The 15,971-nt window shown below is 66.0% G+C and overlaps 7 protein-coding genes across 7 annotated transcripts; 3 read left to right on the forward strand and 4 right to left on the reverse strand.

Moving 5' to 3' along the window:
• Window positions 1-189: 189 nt before the first annotated feature.
• Window positions 190-1,692, reverse strand: EMIHUDRAFT_460133 (hypothetical protein; the record flags this gene model as incomplete). The annotated part of the gene is made up of 4 exons (XM_005758638.1): window positions 1,192-1,692; window positions 981-1,059; window positions 685-833; window positions 190-380 (listed from the first exon to the last, which is right to left on the reverse strand). Coding segments are annotated over exons 1-4 (906 nt in total), but the record flags the coding sequence as incomplete, so codon positions are not given.
• A 2,044-nt stretch (window positions 1,693-3,736) lies between these two features.
• Window positions 3,737-3,943, reverse strand: EMIHUDRAFT_60298 (hypothetical protein; the record flags this gene model as incomplete). Its single annotated transcript, XM_005758639.1, has 1 exon — window positions 3,737-3,943. A coding segment is annotated over one exon (207 nt), but the record flags the coding sequence as incomplete, so codon positions are not given.
• Window positions 3,944-4,366: 423 nt separating this feature from the next.
• On the reverse strand, window positions 4,367-5,122 carry EMIHUDRAFT_77343 (hypothetical protein; the record flags this gene model as incomplete). Its single annotated transcript, XM_005758640.1, has 1 exon — window positions 4,367-5,122. A coding segment is annotated over one exon (756 nt), but the record flags the coding sequence as incomplete, so codon positions are not given.
• Window positions 5,123-6,422: 1,300 nt separating this feature from the next.
• EMIHUDRAFT_249951 (hypothetical protein) lies at window positions 6,423-6,930 on the reverse strand (the record flags this gene model as incomplete). The annotated part of the gene is made up of 2 exons (XM_005758641.1): window positions 6,423-6,776; window positions 6,925-6,930. The coding sequence occupies 2 exons, from the start codon at window positions 6,928-6,930 to the stop codon at window positions 6,423-6,425; spliced, it is 360 nt and encodes a 119-aa protein (XP_005758698.1).
• Window positions 6,931-9,056: 2,126 nt separating this feature from the next.
• On the forward strand, window positions 9,057-9,875 carry EMIHUDRAFT_249952 (hypothetical protein; the record flags this gene model as incomplete). Its single annotated transcript, XM_005758642.1, has 1 exon — window positions 9,057-9,875. The coding sequence occupies one exon, from the start codon at window positions 9,057-9,059 to the stop codon at window positions 9,873-9,875; it is 819 nt and encodes a 272-aa protein (XP_005758699.1).
• Window positions 9,876-10,111: 236 nt separating this feature from the next.
• On the forward strand, window positions 10,112-13,006 carry EMIHUDRAFT_249953 (hypothetical protein; the record flags this gene model as incomplete). The annotated part of the gene is made up of 6 exons (XM_005758643.1): window positions 10,112-10,210; window positions 10,359-11,016; window positions 11,160-11,431; window positions 11,793-12,106; window positions 12,272-12,394; window positions 12,562-13,006. The coding sequence occupies 6 exons, from the start codon at window positions 10,112-10,114 to the stop codon at window positions 13,004-13,006; spliced, it is 1,911 nt and encodes a 636-aa protein (XP_005758700.1).
• A 1,258-nt stretch (window positions 13,007-14,264) lies between these two features.
• EMIHUDRAFT_446534 (hypothetical protein) lies at window positions 14,265-15,508 on the forward strand (the record flags this gene model as incomplete). The annotated part of the gene is made up of 2 exons (XM_005758644.1): window positions 14,265-14,911; window positions 14,995-15,508. Coding segments are annotated over exons 1-2 (1,056 nt in total), but the record flags the coding sequence as incomplete, so codon positions are not given.
• Between the last annotated feature and the right edge of the window lie 463 nt (window positions 15,509-15,971).

Here is a 15,971-nt window from a genome sequence, read left to right on the forward strand (position 1 = left end):
GGGGGGGGAGGGCAAGAGGGAGGGGGAGGGGGGCGCGGCTCGGCACAAGGCCCGGCCGCCGCACCTTGCAACCTAGGCTAACCCTAACCCCAACCCTAACCCTAACCCCAACCCTAACCCTAACCCCAACCCTAACCCCAAGGCCCGGCCGGCCGCACCTTGCAACCACAAGAGGGGCAAAACGCGCACCGGCCGGAGGAGCACTCGGCGCACGGGCAGCGGCATCGGCAGCGGCAGTCGCCGAGCGCCGCTTTGCCATTCGGAGGCGGGCGCCCCCCCTGCTGCGCCTGCTGGCTCCTCATGCACTCGTACCAGAGCACCTTTGCGGCTGCGGCGCGCGACGGGTCGCTGCGCCACAAGCGGAGCGCCTCAATCACGGCCTATGGGCACATGTCACATGTACATGTGCACATGTACATGTTGTGCATGTGCATGTCTCGCGGCCATCCCTCGGCTATCCCTCTCTCGGCTATCCCTCGGCCATCTCTCGGCTGTCCCTCGGCTGTCCCTCGGCTATGCCATCTCTCGGGGGAGGAGAACGGCACCTTCCAGCGCCCTTGCTCGTCCGCACGGGAGATATGGGGAGATATGGGGAGATATGGGGAGATGTGCACCTTCCACGCGCCCTTGCTCGTCCGCACGGGAGATATGGGGAGATATGGGGAGATATGGGGAGATATGCACCTTCCACGCGCCCTTGCTCGTCTGCACGGCGCGAGACGCCTCGACGCTCTCCCCGGCCCCGCCCTCGCCGGCCCGGCGCGCAGCGGGGCAGCCGGAACGGGCCGTCTGTCCCTCGCCACCTGTGCCGCATCCCTCTCCGGCCTCGCCGCCTTGCGTGGGAGAGGCGGTGCGAGGCGGTGGGAGAGGGGGGGGGGGGGGGGAAAGGCCGTGAGGGGGGGGAAGCGGTGAAGGGAATGGCGGTGAAAGAGTGGCCAAAGAAGAAAGGGCCCCAAAAAGGCCGCCGGGGAAACGGGCGCCTCTGCCGGCGCCGCCAGGCTGGCTGGCGCAGCGGCGCAGCTGCCGCCTCTCCTCCCTCGTCAGCGCATGGCGCAGCACCTGCAGGGCGGCGCTGGCGAGGGCGTCGGAGTAGGCCGGGGAGAGCGGGCAAGCAGAGCAGGCGGCGGAGGTTGATCTCGCATCTCTGCCGCAATCTCGGCCGTATCTCGCTGCGATGGCGCAAGGGCGGACCGTGAGCAGCGTGTCGACAGGGCAGCTGAAGGGCGTCGGTCCGTACTCGAGGCCTGCCAGCGGCTGCACCGTGGACGCGGAGCGAAGGCCCGGCTCGTCTGCGGCAGGCGTGAGCGGCAGCGTGTGCACCGGCGCCAGCCGCCCACCGCTCCTCACCACGCCATGCCTCCGGTTGGAGCTGGCGTCGGGCGCCGGCGCGAATGAGGCGCCGCTGGGCTGCCGGACGCGGCGAGGCCGCTTGTTCATACGCTCGGGGAATGCGGGCGTGGCCAACGGCGGCGGAGCCGGAGCAGGGGCGGGAGCTGGGGCAGCGGGAGCTGGAGCGGCAGCGGGAGCGGCGTCAGCCGGCGGCTCGCTCGAGCGCTGCTGGCGAGGGCGCCGAGAGCGGACGTCGGCGAGGCGCGAGGGGAGGATGGACGTCGCGTCGTACTCACGATTCCGCCACCACCACCGGCAATTCCGCCGGCGAGGGCGTCGACAGACCACCATATACACGAGACGCCGGTTTTTCTTTTTCTTAAAATCTCAAATGCGAAGCGCCGCAAACGCCGGCGAGCGCCATCAGCAGCGCGTGAACCGCCACCCAAAAGTGGAGGTACATGAGCCTCATGAGGAGGTGCAGCCAGCCTGCTCTATCAACCCCGCATCCGCGGAGGCGCGACCGGTTCGCGGTTCGCCAAATTTGGCTCCCGGTTCGAATCGCGGTAGGCGCGCGCCCTCGCGGAGCGACGCGTGGCGCGCGACGCGCGCGCGTGTGCGCGTCCGCGCCAAGCCGAGCCGTAGCCGTCTGCCGTCTGCCGTCTGCCTTTTAAGGGGCGGGAAGATGGCGGCCGCACGTCCCAGATTTTTCTTTCACTGGGGTCGTCTGCGCTTTCTGACATGATATCTCCCCGCCGTGCGCGCTGCAAAAGCTCCCGATGTGGGGTCGTCCCTCTGCTCAGAGGCTCCGAGCGGCGAGCGACGTGGCCTTCTGTGCATCTGTGGCGCAGTGGCGGTGCAGTCCATTCGGGGCGCCGCGTCTTCTGCGTTCTACGACGCACCTCCGTTTTTCGCGGATATGTTTACGCTTCGCTTAGCTCCTGCTTACTCCCCGCGGTCCTATGGATGTGAGTTGTGAGGTTCCAAGTGCTCCAAGTAACACATAAAGCCGTACCGCGACCCCCAGTCTGAGATCCTGAGAACACATATCACAGTGAAGCCCGGCCTGCCCGCAGACAGACGAGTGAGTCGACGGCCATATTGTGGTCTTGAGGGAGGGTGTAGTAGAGGATGCAGAGTGTAGAGCGCTGTAGAGCTGTAGAGATGTAGAGCGCTCTGGACGTCTGGAGCGCTGTAGAGCTGTCGAGCTCTACATCCGCCGCGTGACGAACTGCGTTGTAGAGCGATGTAGAGCGCGATTTTGCTGTAGAGTTCGTTGTAGAGGCTCTTCAGCCAACCCGCCGGGAAGGCAGTGACTCAAAGAGGTCGAGCCGCGCTAATGGGGTGTCTCCGAGCTTACTGGAGCTCTGATGGACAGCCCTGACTATCCCTGACACACAGAGAGTCACTCCGACGGCACACAACACCCTATAACTGCGTCATGACCAGCCTGCCATGCGTCGCCGGTGCCGCATTCGTCGCTGTGCTTCTTTAGCAGGCGGTGGACTGTCGGCTGCGAGGACGGTCGCATTGGCGCGAGGCGAGGCGAGCATTCAGGCGCGTTGCATGCGCCATGACTCGCGCCAGCGCGTGCGGGAGCTCCTGGCTGAGCGTTGAGTCCAGGCGAGTTGCGCTGGTCACTATCGCTACGCTGAGCCGAGCTGACGCGCCGAGGCGCCGGCCAGTCGCAGCCGTGAGGCATGCCACAGCAGCAGAGGCACCTGCCACCCATTGGGCGGGCAGACAGAAGGCCAGGGCAGCACTGGCAAGTGCAACGCGCCTCATGTCGGAGAGCGACCGTGCCTCGTTCGCCGCTTATGATGTGAGTTGAGCACTTGAGCACTGGATAGGGTCGATTCCGCATGGTACGGGACCCCTCGATCGTCTCGCCCTCCCTCACTGGTGTGTTCAGGGGGGGGGGGGGGTCATAACAAACACGGTACAGGATCGAGGTGCACGCTGCTGATGCAGTGTCGTCCCCCCTCTCCATCGTCTCACTGGGAATTTGTTGTCTTTATTTCACGCTGTACAGTTGTAGAGCGCCTCTACATCGCTCTACAACGCACGCAGTTCGTCACGCGGCGGATGTAGAGAGCTCTGCAGAGCTCTACAGCTCTACAGCGCTCTATACACTCTATCTACATCCTCAACAGAGACTACACCCCCTCCCCTCAGATTATGGTTCGAGACTTTTCTTTCGCCTTGGAGTGTCCAAAAACTTCCTTGAAACCGCTCAATGATGCGCCATGGGAACCCCATCTCCCCCCCGCATGGCCACACACCCTCTGGGGCCCCCGCGCCGGCCCAGAGCTCGCTGCTCACTCTCGCCACACGCACCGCACACGCGATGCCTGACAGGAAGAGCACTTGGGATTTTTTGTTTTCGAAAAATGCTCCGCGCTCAATGATGCGCCTCTTGCCACTCTCGAATCCGCCCACGCAGCGCGTGGTTTGGGGTGAGGATGCTATGCTCGAGCGCCTCGCCCGTCATCGGGCTCGTCGACTTGGTCGCGAGCCAGCGCTCGATCTGCTTCCGCTCGTAGGAATGGCCGTCCGTCGCCATCACCGGGTCGCTCATCACCTCGGTCGTGATGGGGCAGATGAAGTCGGCCGGCGGCGGCTCCTCCCTCGGCGGCGCCTCCGGCTGGGGCGGCTCCTCCGCCACCCGCCTCTCCTCCTCCAGCCTAGCGCTCTCCTGGAGCGCCGCCGCCAGCTCCGCCTCCTCCTCCGCCGCCACCGCCCCCCCCTCCGCAGCCGCAACCGCCTCCGCCTCCTCGCCTTCCGGCTCCTGCGACGGCTCGGCGCCGCTCCCTCCGCCCCTGCCCTTCTTCTTCTTCTTCTTTTTCTTGTTGGCCTTGCGCTCCTTGGCGCGCTGCTCCGCCTCCTTCTCCGCCTCCTCATCCGCCAGAAGCGCTTCCGCGTTCCGATCCGCCGCCGCCGCCGCCTCCGCCATCTCGGCCTCTCTTGCCGCCGCCTCCGCCGCCCTAGCCTGAGCGCGCATGCTCGCGGACGAGGGGCGGAGGACGGTGGTCGTGCGGTCGAAGGCCGCGTCGCCGATCTCGGCGGTGGCTGGCACGGTGACGGAGGCGAGCGAGGGGCAGCCTTCGAAGGCGGCTTCGCCGATGGAGGTAAGGCCGGCGGGGAAGGTGACGGAGCCGAGGGCCTCGCAGGCGTCGAAGGCGCAGTCGCCGATGGAGGTGAGGGTGGCGGGGAGGGTGACGCGGGCGAGGGCGGAGCAGCCGGAGAAAACAGCAGCGCTGATGGAAGTGAGGCCGGCAGGGAAGGTGACACGGGTGAGAGAGGAGCAGCGGAAGAAGGCGGCCTCGCCGATGAAGGTGAGACCGGCAGGGAGGGTGACGTGGGTGAGAGAGGAGCAGAGGTGGAAGGCGCTGGGGCCGATGGAGGTGAGGCCGGCGGGGAGGGTGGCGGTGGTGATGAAGGGGCAGCGGGCGAAGGCGCCCATGCCGATGGAGGTGATCCCGGCGGGGAGGGTGACGGAGGGGAGGGCGGAGCAGCCGCGGAAGGTGTAGTTGTTGATGGCGACGAGGCCAGCAGGGAGGTCGATGGAGGAGAGCGAGGAGCAGCCCTCGAAGGCGCCGCTGCCGATCGAGGCAAGGCTGCGCGAGAAGGCGACCGAGACGAGAGAGGTGCGGTTGCGGAACGCCCGGTCCGGCAAGTGCGTCATGCCTTCGGGCAGCACCGCGTGTCCGTCGGTGACGACGACCTGCCAGCCGCCCACGTCCAAAGTCTCGAAGCCGGTCGGCGAGAGCGTTGTCGTCTGGTCGGCAAGCATCCTCAGGTCGGCTAAAGTTTTCTGGTCGTCGAGTGCCGTCTGGTCGGCGAGAGACACAGTCCTCTACTCGAGTATGAACTCAGCCCGGTGTGCTAAGTCGGGGATGGGATTCTTAGAGGGGGATGGATTTGTCACAAACCATCCCCCTTCTCTCTCCCCAATGTTCCAAGTTTTCTCAAAAACGCGTGTGCAACTTTCTCTTCTTGAGCACTTGAGCACTTGATAGGGTCGATTCCGCATGGTACGAGACCCCTCCCTCCGATCGTCTCTCTCGCCCTCCCCCTCCCTCCCTCCCTCACCGGTGTGTTCATTGGGGGGGGTCATAACAAACACGGTACAGGATCGTGTGTGATTTGGGCTCGGGATCGAGGTGCACGCTGCCGAAGCAGTGTCGTCCCCCCTCTCCCCGACGGCCATGGCGGTGTGACCGATCGAGCTACAAGAAGAGCTTGTTCAGCAGGATCCGGGTTAGATTTCTCTTCTCATAAATGGAGGGTCAGTCCACTGGCTGGGGTTTGACTCACTCGCTCGGGGGGTGATGTCCGCGGACGGAACCCATTTCCGCCGTGTCGCTCACACCCGAGCTGTCACCAGGTCACCAATCACACAGCGAACGTCCTGAAAACAAGTAAAAAATCGCCAAAAAATCCGAAAAGCTGAGCAGCTAGGTGACCTGCACGAGGGGTACTGGAACCGGAGCGAGGCGAGCACGAACCAGGGGGGACCGACTGACCCGGCTCGCACGCTCAAGTCGGACGTGGTGTCGGAACTGGAGGCAGTCTCCAGGGCGGCCAAATGGGACTGGGCGTGCGCGACGGGCCGAGCGGTCATCAGCCTCCAGCATGACGGGGTCGTGATCGTCCCACTGCCAAGGGACCATGTCCTTGTCTGGTGTTTACTAGCTCCGAGTAGAGGGGGCGTTCTGCTGCTAGGGGAAACCTGGAGCGCGGTACTAACCCTCGGAGAACCGTGTTTACTTTACGGCCCTTTCCCTGCGCGAACGCGCACCCCCCAGGGCTAGGGCTCTCTAGCCCGTAACCCGATCCCGATCATCCGGCCCGCTGGGTGCGCTTCTTAGCTCCCCGGCCCTGGATGTGAGGTTACTAACTGCACTCCAAGTGCTCCAAATCGGCGCCTGCGGCGGGCCATGGGAACCCCATCTCCCCCCCGCATGGCCACACCCTCTGGGGCCCCCGCGCCGGCCCAGAGCTCGCTGCTCACTCTCGCCACACGCACCGCACACGCGATGCCTGACAGGAAGAGCACTTGGGATTTTTTGTTTTCGAAAAATGCTCCGCGCTCAATGATGCGCCTCTTGCCACTCTCGAATCCGCCCACGCAGCGCGTGGTTTGGGGTGAGGATGCTATGCTCGAGCGCCTCGCCCGTCATCGGGCTCGTCGACTTGGTCGCGAGCCAGCGCTCGATCTGCTTCCGCTCGTAGGAATGGCCGTCCGTCGCCATCACCGGGTCGCTCATCACCTCGGTCGTGATGGGGCAGATGAAGTCGGCCGGCGGCGGCTCCTCCCTCGGCGGCGCCTCCGGCTGGGGCGGCGAGCCGGTCGGCGAGAGCGTCGCCGTCTGGTCGGCGAGCATCCTCAGGTCGGCTAAAGTTTTCTGGTCGTCGAGTGCCTGGTCGGCGAGAGACACAGTGTCCTTCGCAGGCAGTGTCGGTCCGCTGCACAGCTGGGCGGATTAAGCCTTTTTTGCTTTCTTCTGCTGCTGTTACGTCCTCGGTCCCCGCGGGAAGCCCCGCGCATAGGACAACAACGTCTGTCCCACACACACACACACAGACGCGCACATACATCATGCTCGGGCACACCCCACAGTGTAGGCTGAGGGCCAAAAGCAAAACGCGCAACGCCACTCTCGCATCTCAGAGCCGTGTTCTGTCTCAGTCAGCAACCCCGCTCGCGGGTGCTAGAGCAGCGTTCTTCAAGCTTAAATCCCACTCTACACAACACAGAGCAGCGTTTGCCTAACAAGACTCCGCTCTGCAACCTTCAGAGCGGACTCTTGCGAAAAACACCGACCGAACACGTTCGAGCGGAGTCAAGTCAGTGCAACACCGCTCAACATAGCGGGAGCGGTCAATTTCCGCGGAGAGGCTGCTTTCGCCTCCCTCAGCCGCGCTCTCCTTCGCTCCTCCTCTTCAGAGCGGGACTTTGCTGAGTGAACACCGCTCTAGCTAGTGAGAGCAGCGATTGCTTTAAGCTGACACCGCTCTAAATGGCGTGAGCGGCGTCGCCCTGAATAGACGCTGCTCTGGGACGCCGGGACGGCGATGCCACCTGACGCCGACGGCGGATCCACGATCGCTCGTGGCGCGCGGCGCGGCGTGGCGAGCCCCGCCCCTGGGGTTGAGCAGCGTGTGGGTGGGTCGTCACTGCTCCGAGTAGTCAGAGCGGCGTCGCGTTTAGTGATACGCCGCTCACGCCATTTAGAGCAGTGTCAGCTTAAAGCAATCGCTGCTCTTACTAGCTAGAGCAGTGTTCACTTAGCAAAGTCCCGCTCTGAAGAGGAGGAGCGAAGGAGAGCGCGGCTGAGGGAGGCGAAAGCAGCCTCTCCGCGGAAATTGACCGCTCCCGCTATGTTGAGCGGTGTTGCACTGACTTGACTCCGCTCGAACGTGTTCGGTCGGTGTTTTTCTGAGCAAGAGTCCGCTCTGAAGGTTGCAGAGCGGAGTCTTGTTAGGCAAACGCTGCTCTGTGTTGTGTAGAGTGGGATTTAAGCTTGAAGAACGCTGCTCTAGCACCCGCGAGCGGGGTTGCTGACTGGGATAGAACACGGCTCTGAGATGCGAGAGTGGCGTTGCGCGTTTTGCTTTTGGCCCTCAGCCCACAGTGTACTGTCCACTATGAAAGTGTGGACCGGCGTGAACAGCAGCTCCTGACCACGGCGCCGCAGGCGCCTGTTGATAGGTCCAGGTGATAGCCCTGGATAGGCAATGCATACGCCTAGTTGGGCCTCGGATCGCCCGACCGCGTCCCGGTGCTCTGTGGTCGGATTTGTGACGCCGACGTACCGCGCCGCGGCCGGGGGCCCTCCGGAGGCCGAGGATGGCCGTGACGGACCGGGACGAGCTCTGGGAGGTTCAGTGTCAGTGTATATATTGTAGAGACCAACCATATGCACAATATCTCTCAGTCTAGCTAAGCCTGGGAAGGTAATGCCGGGGCCGTATAGCAGCTTGATGGTGCCTCGCCGGCGTGCGTCCCGGAGCGGTCCGGACGGGCGGTCCGGGGGACAAAATCGGGGGACAACGCCGACGGCGCCCTGATTCGACTTTTAACTTCAAACAAAGCCTACCGCACGCGCCGCGACGCGGCGCGTGCGGTAGGCACTCGGGATTTTGCCAGATCGGCGTGTTCATGCCGGGATCGTGTCCCCGACAACCTGCCCAGACTTTAGGCTTGGACAGTAGTGGTGTGAGTACACAAGTACTAGCAGAGTGCACACCTGCCTTGGCGGGTGAGGGTCGTAAGAATCAAAGCCTCTTGGTGCCAAACGTGCTCGAGCGCGCCGAAGAGAGACGATCTACGCTCGAGGGAGTTAGCGAAAGTCGCACGGGCAGAGGGGAGACCGAGGCCTCCGGCAGTCCGCACGTGCGGAGTTTTTCTTTTCTTTTTTGCTACTGACCATGTCCCCATGTCCATGTCCATGTCCATGTAGTCCCCACAATCGCTGTCGTGGGATCGTTGTCATGTGAGAGAGTGCGTTGTGTTGGGCGTGCGGTTTCTCTTTTGGAAGGATAAAGCGCGGGCTGTCAGCCGAACCCAGGTGCTGGCCGCGTTCGCCCGGGCATTCCACCGAGTCCACGTGTAGCCCGGCACACAGCGAAGCGTCCTTTTAGTGGAGCGCTCCCTTAGCTCGCGCTCCTCTCATGCCCTGCTCGGCTCACCCGCCACACGCTGCCTGACAGACAAACCACATATGGCCTTTCCGCACCTCTTCGCCACGCCCGAGCTCACCGCCTTTGGGCTCGCCACCGGCGTCATGCTCGCCTGCATGGTTGGCGACATGCTCATGTCGACCTTCTACACGCTCACGTGGAAGGGAGGAACCATGGACGACGGCGGCGGCGCGGGCGAGTTCAGCTCGGTCGTGGCCAGGGTGGCGTTCACGTGGGAGGGGCTGATCGCCGGCCACGCGCGGCCGGGCGGCTTCCCCGTCCAGAGCCTGCTGGACGCGATGGCGGTGCAGTCTGCCTCGTCCCGCCTGCTCGGACCGTTCATGATGCTCATCTGCAAGTGCGACGAGAGCAACATCCGGACGATCCGGGAGGCGTGGCTGGCGCACGGCTCTCCCGCGTCGCTGCGCGCGCTGCTGGCCGCCGAGAGGGCGGCCGGCGCGCAGCTCGGCGAGGGCCGGCTCGAAGAGTCGTCGGCGGCGCTCGCGCTGACGTGGGCCACTCGGATGCTCGGCTTCTGGCTCGGGATCCTGCGCGCGCTGGCGGACGAGGAGGTGGTCGCCGGCATGAGCATGCCGCGCTACGCGACCGGCGTCGTGTACAACGACTGGGTCGCCCCCTACCACGGCCTCCTCCTTCGCTCCACCTTTCGAGCGGGCCTGCGCGCACTTCCCGCGCGCGGCGAGATGCTGCGCCGCCTCGCCGGCGGAGACACATCGAGCGAGCGGCAGGCGCATCTCGTGCGGGACTGCAAGCGCTGCATTGCCGCGACGGAGCGCGTCATCGAGACGCTGCGCGCGGCGCTGCGGGAGCAGGGCCTGCGCGATGAGACGAGGGTGTGATGTCGGTGGTGGGTGGGTAGGGCGTGCTGGAGGCGGCGGTGAGTGATAGGAATAATCTCCAACAGCCGAGATGATGACCAATCATATCACGTTGATCATCAACGTGGCGCCCAGCTATGCACCCCTTCCCGCCGGGCCTGACAGCCCCGCCCTCGCTGCCCTCACCCTCGCCCTCGCCCTCGCCCGCCGCGCCCTCGCCCGCCGCGCCGCTCTCACCGCCACCTCAGCCGCCACCGATGGAGACGACGGCCGCCATAACCAAACAGTTCTGCAAGGATGCGCTGGTGTGTTTGGCCGCCGCCGATGACACAGTGCTGCCCTCACCGGCCACCCAGGTTTTCCGTCGCGACAAGCGAACGACCGCGCCTTCGCGCGTCTCCCGCGGACCGGGCGCCTCACCCGCGCGTCTCCCGCGGACCGGGCGCCTCACCCGCGCATCTCCCGCGGACCGGACCCCTCACCCGCGCACTCCGCCCACCGCAGGCGTCCGGCGAGTCCGTGGAGGCGGTCGCACTCAGCGTCGTCCAGGCGTGCTCGGCGGCCGGACTCGCACCGACTCGCGAGATGTTCAACCACCTCCTCGTCGCCATCGCCGCCAAGGGTCCCCCCTCGGCGGTCCTCGACTGGTTTGGGCGGGCTCGCTCGGCCGGCATCGGAGTTGGAACGATCGCCTGCAACCTGGTTATCGCAGCGCACGTGGCGCAAGGCGACGTGAAGACGGCGGCCGAGCTGCTCACACTCATGATGCGGGGCGAGGCGGCACGCGGCGGGCTCCCGCCTCCCAACGCCGTCACCTTCAACACAGTGATCAGCGCCTTTGCGCGCGCCTGCGACCCGCAAAAGGCGGAGCTAACCCTCGTGGCGATGATCGACAGCGGCCTCGTGCCGGCCGGGCCCGCGTCCTACGCGTCCGTCATCGCCGCGTGGGCGCGTGCCGCGCAGCCGGCGACCGCGGAGCGGTGGCTCAGCCGGATGCTCTCGTCGTGCGTCCCTCTGGCCGGCACCGCCGCCTCGGAGGTGGTCGCCTTCAACGCGACGCTGGACGCGTTCGCAAAGGCGTCGGACGTGAGCGGGGCGCGGCGTGTGCTCGACCTGTTCCGCACGAGGGCGGACTCCACGCCCGGCCTGCCCATGCGAAGAGGTTCCGACATTTGCGTCTCTTGGGGGGGGCTTAGTCTCCGCCCATTGCCTCAGGCTTTGCGCCCGACGCCATCTCGTACAACTGCCTCATCTCAGCGTGCGCGCGGGCGGGCCGGCCGGCGCAGGCGGAGGCCACGCTTCGAGAGCTCGAGCGGGCGGGCCTGCAGCCCAACACAATCTCCTTCTCGGCGGTGATCCACGCGCACGCCAACGCCGGCGACGCGGCCAAGGCGCAGGGGTGGCTCGACTCGATGCGCGCTCGAGGCGTGCCCGCCGACGCGGTGTGCTTCAACTCGGTCTGCGCGGCACACGCGCGGCGCGGCGACGTGGCGAGCGCGTCGGTCTGCTTCCGGGCGATGGAGGAGGCAGGCGTATGCGCCTCGCCGCAGACGCACGCCATCCTGGTCCACGCGCTGGTGAAGAGCGGCGACGCGGACCGCGCCGAGGCGACTTTGCGCGAGTTGATCGGCAGGGAGGAGCCGCTCGAGGCAAGCCGCCAAGACGAGCCGAGACGAGTCGAGAGGGGCCGAGACGAGCCAGAGCCGAGAGGAGCCAGAGCCGAGAGGAGCCGAGAGGAGCCAGAGCCGAGAGGAGCCAGAGCCGAGAGGGGCTGCCGAGATGAGCCAGAGCTGAGAGGAGCCGAGAGGAGCCAGATGGAGATCCAGAGCGGCACGAGGCGGCCGCGCACGCCTCGCTCCGCTTGAGTCCTTTCCCGGAGCAATGTAAGGAGCCCGCCAGCCCGGCCCCGACACGCTTCCGCTTTTTCGCCGCCTCCAGGCAGCGTGCTTCAACTCGCTCATCTCGCTCTTCGCCCGCCAGCGGCAGCCCCTCCGTGCGGAAGGCGTCCTCGCGCTGATGCGGGAGGCGAGGGTCCGGCCGACGCTCGTCACGCTCAACGCGCTCGCGTCGGCGCACGCATCAGTCGGCGACATGGACGCGACCGAGCGCATCTTGGGCCAGGCCACGACGGCCTTCCGCTTCAGCCTCGACCACTACTCCTTCGCGGCGCTCTTCCAGGCTGCCCGACGCGTCGCGATCAACACGCACCTGGCGGAGCTTGCTCGGAACCTCCCCGGAACCTCCCCGCAGGCGTGCGCCAACGACGAAGACGGCGCCGGCGCCGGGCGCGGCGGCCGGCGTGAGCGGCAGCAGCGCGCCCGGCGGTACGTGCTCCAGATGTGGTCGAGCGGCGTCGCTATGACGGAACGGCTCGCTATCACGTGTCGGCGCGCGCTCGGCGGCACGCACGCGCTCAGGCAGCTGCGAGCCGAGTACGACGCGTCACGGGCCAAGGCTTCCGCTGCCGTCACGGCGCGCCAGCGCCAGCCCGGGCTCTCTGACGCGGCCGCGTTTCCGACGCGATGCACACTCGCTTGCAGGTGCGATCGCCCCCAGCGTCCGGCCCCGAGAATGGCGGCGAGGCGCCGGCGCCATCCCGGCTGTCCATCTTTATGGCCATCACCGGGGAGGGGGAGGGCGAGGGCGAGGGAGGGAGTGGCGCTGAGGACGGCGACGAGGGCGAGGGCGACGGGTGGCAGACGGTCAGGCGCCGGCGCGGCACGCCACGCGGTGGCGGGCCAAAGAGCGGCGGAAAGGGGCTTGGCAGGGTGCCGTCGCTCAAGACCATCGCAAAGCCGCCCCCGCCGAAGGCGTCGCCTCGCCGGCCTTCCCGTGCGCGCCCTCGTCTCCCGCCCACGCCCGCGCTGCCGAGCGAGACTCCTGAGGGTGAGGCGGCGAACACGGTAGGCTCCGCGTCCTTCTCCGAGGACGTGGCCGACGCGGAGGCGGAGGCGGCCGAGCCTCCGCCGGTCCGCGCGGTGGGCGCCTCGCTCTCGCGCTCCAAGTCGGAACGCTCGCGGCTGCTCGCGCTCGCCGAGGGCGTCGCTCGGTCGGAGCAGTTGTTTGAGGGCGGCGCTCCGCAGCCGGTCCCGTTGCGCCGTTGGGCAGCCTCCCAGTTGGCCCTGGACCTCACCGACCAGGTCAGCCTCTAGACTTCCCGGCGGCGGCTTGGTGAGAAGCCGGACCCCGGCGGGGCGGGGGGGGGGGGGGGGCTACGATTGCAATTGATTTGGACGCGCGCATGATGGCTCTTTGTTCTTTGCAGTTTTTGGCTGGGGAGGGGACAAATGTAGGACAGGCGGGAGAAGGTGGGAAGATATTCGAGGAAGTTATCCTGGGGCGGGGCCATGGCATGTGCATGTGCATGTGCATGTCATGTGCATGCAGTTGCACATGCATGCATGTGGCATGTGCACATGTGCATATGCATTGCACATGTGTGCGGCGATCGCGCATGGAGAGGAGCGGAGAGCGGATCGCGCGCAAGTGACACAGAGTGATGATCAGTGTGCAAAAACACAGTTGTTGTTCTCTCTGGGAGCTCCTTGGACTAAAACACTTATCGTAAAAGCGCTCACAGGCTCCGGCTCAGGTCGTGGGGCATAGCTCGGGTGTAAACGGGGTCTGGGGAGGGGAAGCCCCAGCGGCCCGCCGCAGGCGCCGCCGGAGGCTGGCCCGCCGCAGGCGCCGATTTTTTGGCGTTTTTTTCTCAAAATTGAGGGATTTCTCATCTAAATTCTCATCCAAAATCGAGCTCGCTACGAGCTCTCTCTAACTGCACAGCATCTCCTCGTTGAGCCTAGCGGCGCCCGTATCGCCCACGCCCACATTCCTTTTTCTTGCCCTTGGCCCTTGCTGCACTCAGCCGCTCAACCTCCGCCAGTCTCTCCTTGCTCGTTGCTGGCGCTGCAAGGTGTTGAGGTGAGCACCTAATGTAGTATGGTTGAGGGGCTTGGCGAGCGGCCGCGCTGCGGATCAGGGCTAGTGAGAATGGGCACTCTCCTGTGCGGGTGTACCCCCGGATAAGCCGGATGGGGGATGGAGGCCTCGACCGACGACCGCCCCTCGCGGGCAAGCGCGCGAGTAGCTCCAGCAGCTCGCTCGCCGCCACCGCCGCGTCGAACTGCTCCCTCAGGCCGAGCGCGCCACAGACCCTGCGGACCGCCTCCTGCTGGACCTCGTCCGGCAGATGGGTGCTGGAGAATCTTTTTTTGAGAGCGCCTTCGTTGTTAATAGTACAAACCCAATGGTCCCTTGCGAGCGGTCCTTCGTTCGTTGCAGTCGCACACACGCACACGCCACGCCGCACCGCGCACCCGCCCACTGCCCCGCCAGGCGGGAAAGTGAGGAGATGGGACAAAGGAGGAGGTAAACGGTTTTTTTTGTTTTTGGCGACCCCATTAGCGATGCGCTCTGTGTTCAGCTGCTGCCTCCTGCTCGCCCAGGGCGGCGCCGCCGCCCTCGTCGGCCAGCCGCTGTCGCAGGGCCGCGCCGGCCGCCGCTCGGCGGTCGGCATGGTCACCGCTGCGCCCGAGCTCAAGGACAAGCAGCAGTCGTTTGACACCTCGATCGCCGAGGTGCCAAAGTGCCCAGAGACGGTGTGGAACTCGGAGAACATCGACCTGGCGGCGGTGCAGTCGCCGTCGCGCGTGCTGCCGGTCGAGATCACCGCCGCTGACGTGCCCGAAGGCATGAGCCAGGAGGAGTTCTTCCGGGCGAGGCGGCCGGAGCTCCTCGAGCAGCTGACGGCGGGCGGCGCGATCTGGCTGCGCGGCTTCGACCTGATGAAGACGAAGGAGGGGTTCGCGTCGTTCTACGAGCAGCTCGAGCTCGAGCCGTGCCAGGACCCGCTCGCCTCCGTCGGCGCGCGCGCGGTGGTCGACAAGAAGAGCGCGATGTACGAGGCTGTCAACAAGCCGTCGCGCGCAAAGTTCTTTGTTGGCATGCACGCGGAGAGCACGTACAAGCGGACGAACCGGCTGGGAGCCTTCGTCTGCTTCAAGCAGGCCGAGACGGGCGGCGAGTTCCTCCTCCTCGACGGGCACAAGATGCTCAAGGCGCGCAGCGACACTTCCGAGACACTTCCTAGACACCTCCGAGACACCTCCTAGACACCTCCCCTGCCGCCTCCCCGCCGCAGGACCTCGACCCCGCGGTGCTGCGCCGGCTATACGACAAGGGCGTCCGCTTCTCCAACGCGGAGCTGCCCTTCTTCGACTTTTTGCGCACGCTGCCCGAGCCGCTGCGGCCGCTGAAGGAGCCGCTCAAGGGCGTCTTCAAGGCGGTCGCGCAGGTCGCCGTCGGCGCAAAGATCGACATGGAGCTCGAGCTGCGCTGGGACGAGAACGAGGAGGACGGGCTGCGCCTGCTCGCGTTCTCGCCGACCCAGCCTCCGGTGAACCGCCACCCGGTCACTGGAGAGCCAGCCTGGTTCTGCAACGTGCACTCGCACTCGCGCTACCTGCGCGACGGCCGCGACGGCAAGCTCGTCGAGAGCTCGGGCGCGTCCAAGCTCAACGTGACAAACATGTTTTACGGCGACCTCTCCGAGGTTTCAGCCGACGACCTGAAGCACATCGACGAGGTGACGATGAAGAACCTCGTCTACGTGCCGATGGAGAAGGGCGACGTCGTCCTAGTCGACAACTACCAGGCGCCGCTCCCGCCTGGCCCCGGACCCCCCCCTCCCCTCCCCTCTCTGTCGCCACACCGCACTCCCCCCTCGCGCCTCCCTGGTGCAGCGGGATGCTCAAGAGCCCCTCGCCATCACAGCCCTCGCCATCACAGCCCTCGCCATCGCAGCCCTCGCCATCGCAGCCCTCGCCATCACAGCCCTGGCCATCACAGCCCTCGCCATCACAGCCCTCGCCATCACAGCCCTCGCCATCACAGCCCTCGCCATCACAGCCCTCGCCATCACAGCCCTCGCCATCACAGCCCTCGCCATCGCAGCCCTCGCCATCACAGCCCTCGCCATCACAGCCCTCGCCATCACAGCCCTCGCCATCACAGCCCTCGCCATCACAGCCCTCGCCATCGCAGCCCTCGCCCTCGCACGGGCGAGGTGAGACCCCCCCCCCCCCACACACACACCCTCACCCCCACCCTCACCCCCCT

Source organism: Emiliania huxleyi (assembly GCF_000372725.1).
Source record: "Emiliania huxleyi CCMP1516 unplaced genomic scaffold EMIHUscaffold_847, whole genome shotgun sequence".
Lineage (NCBI taxonomy): Eukaryota > Haptophyta > Isochrysidales > Noelaerhabdaceae > Emiliania > Emiliania huxleyi.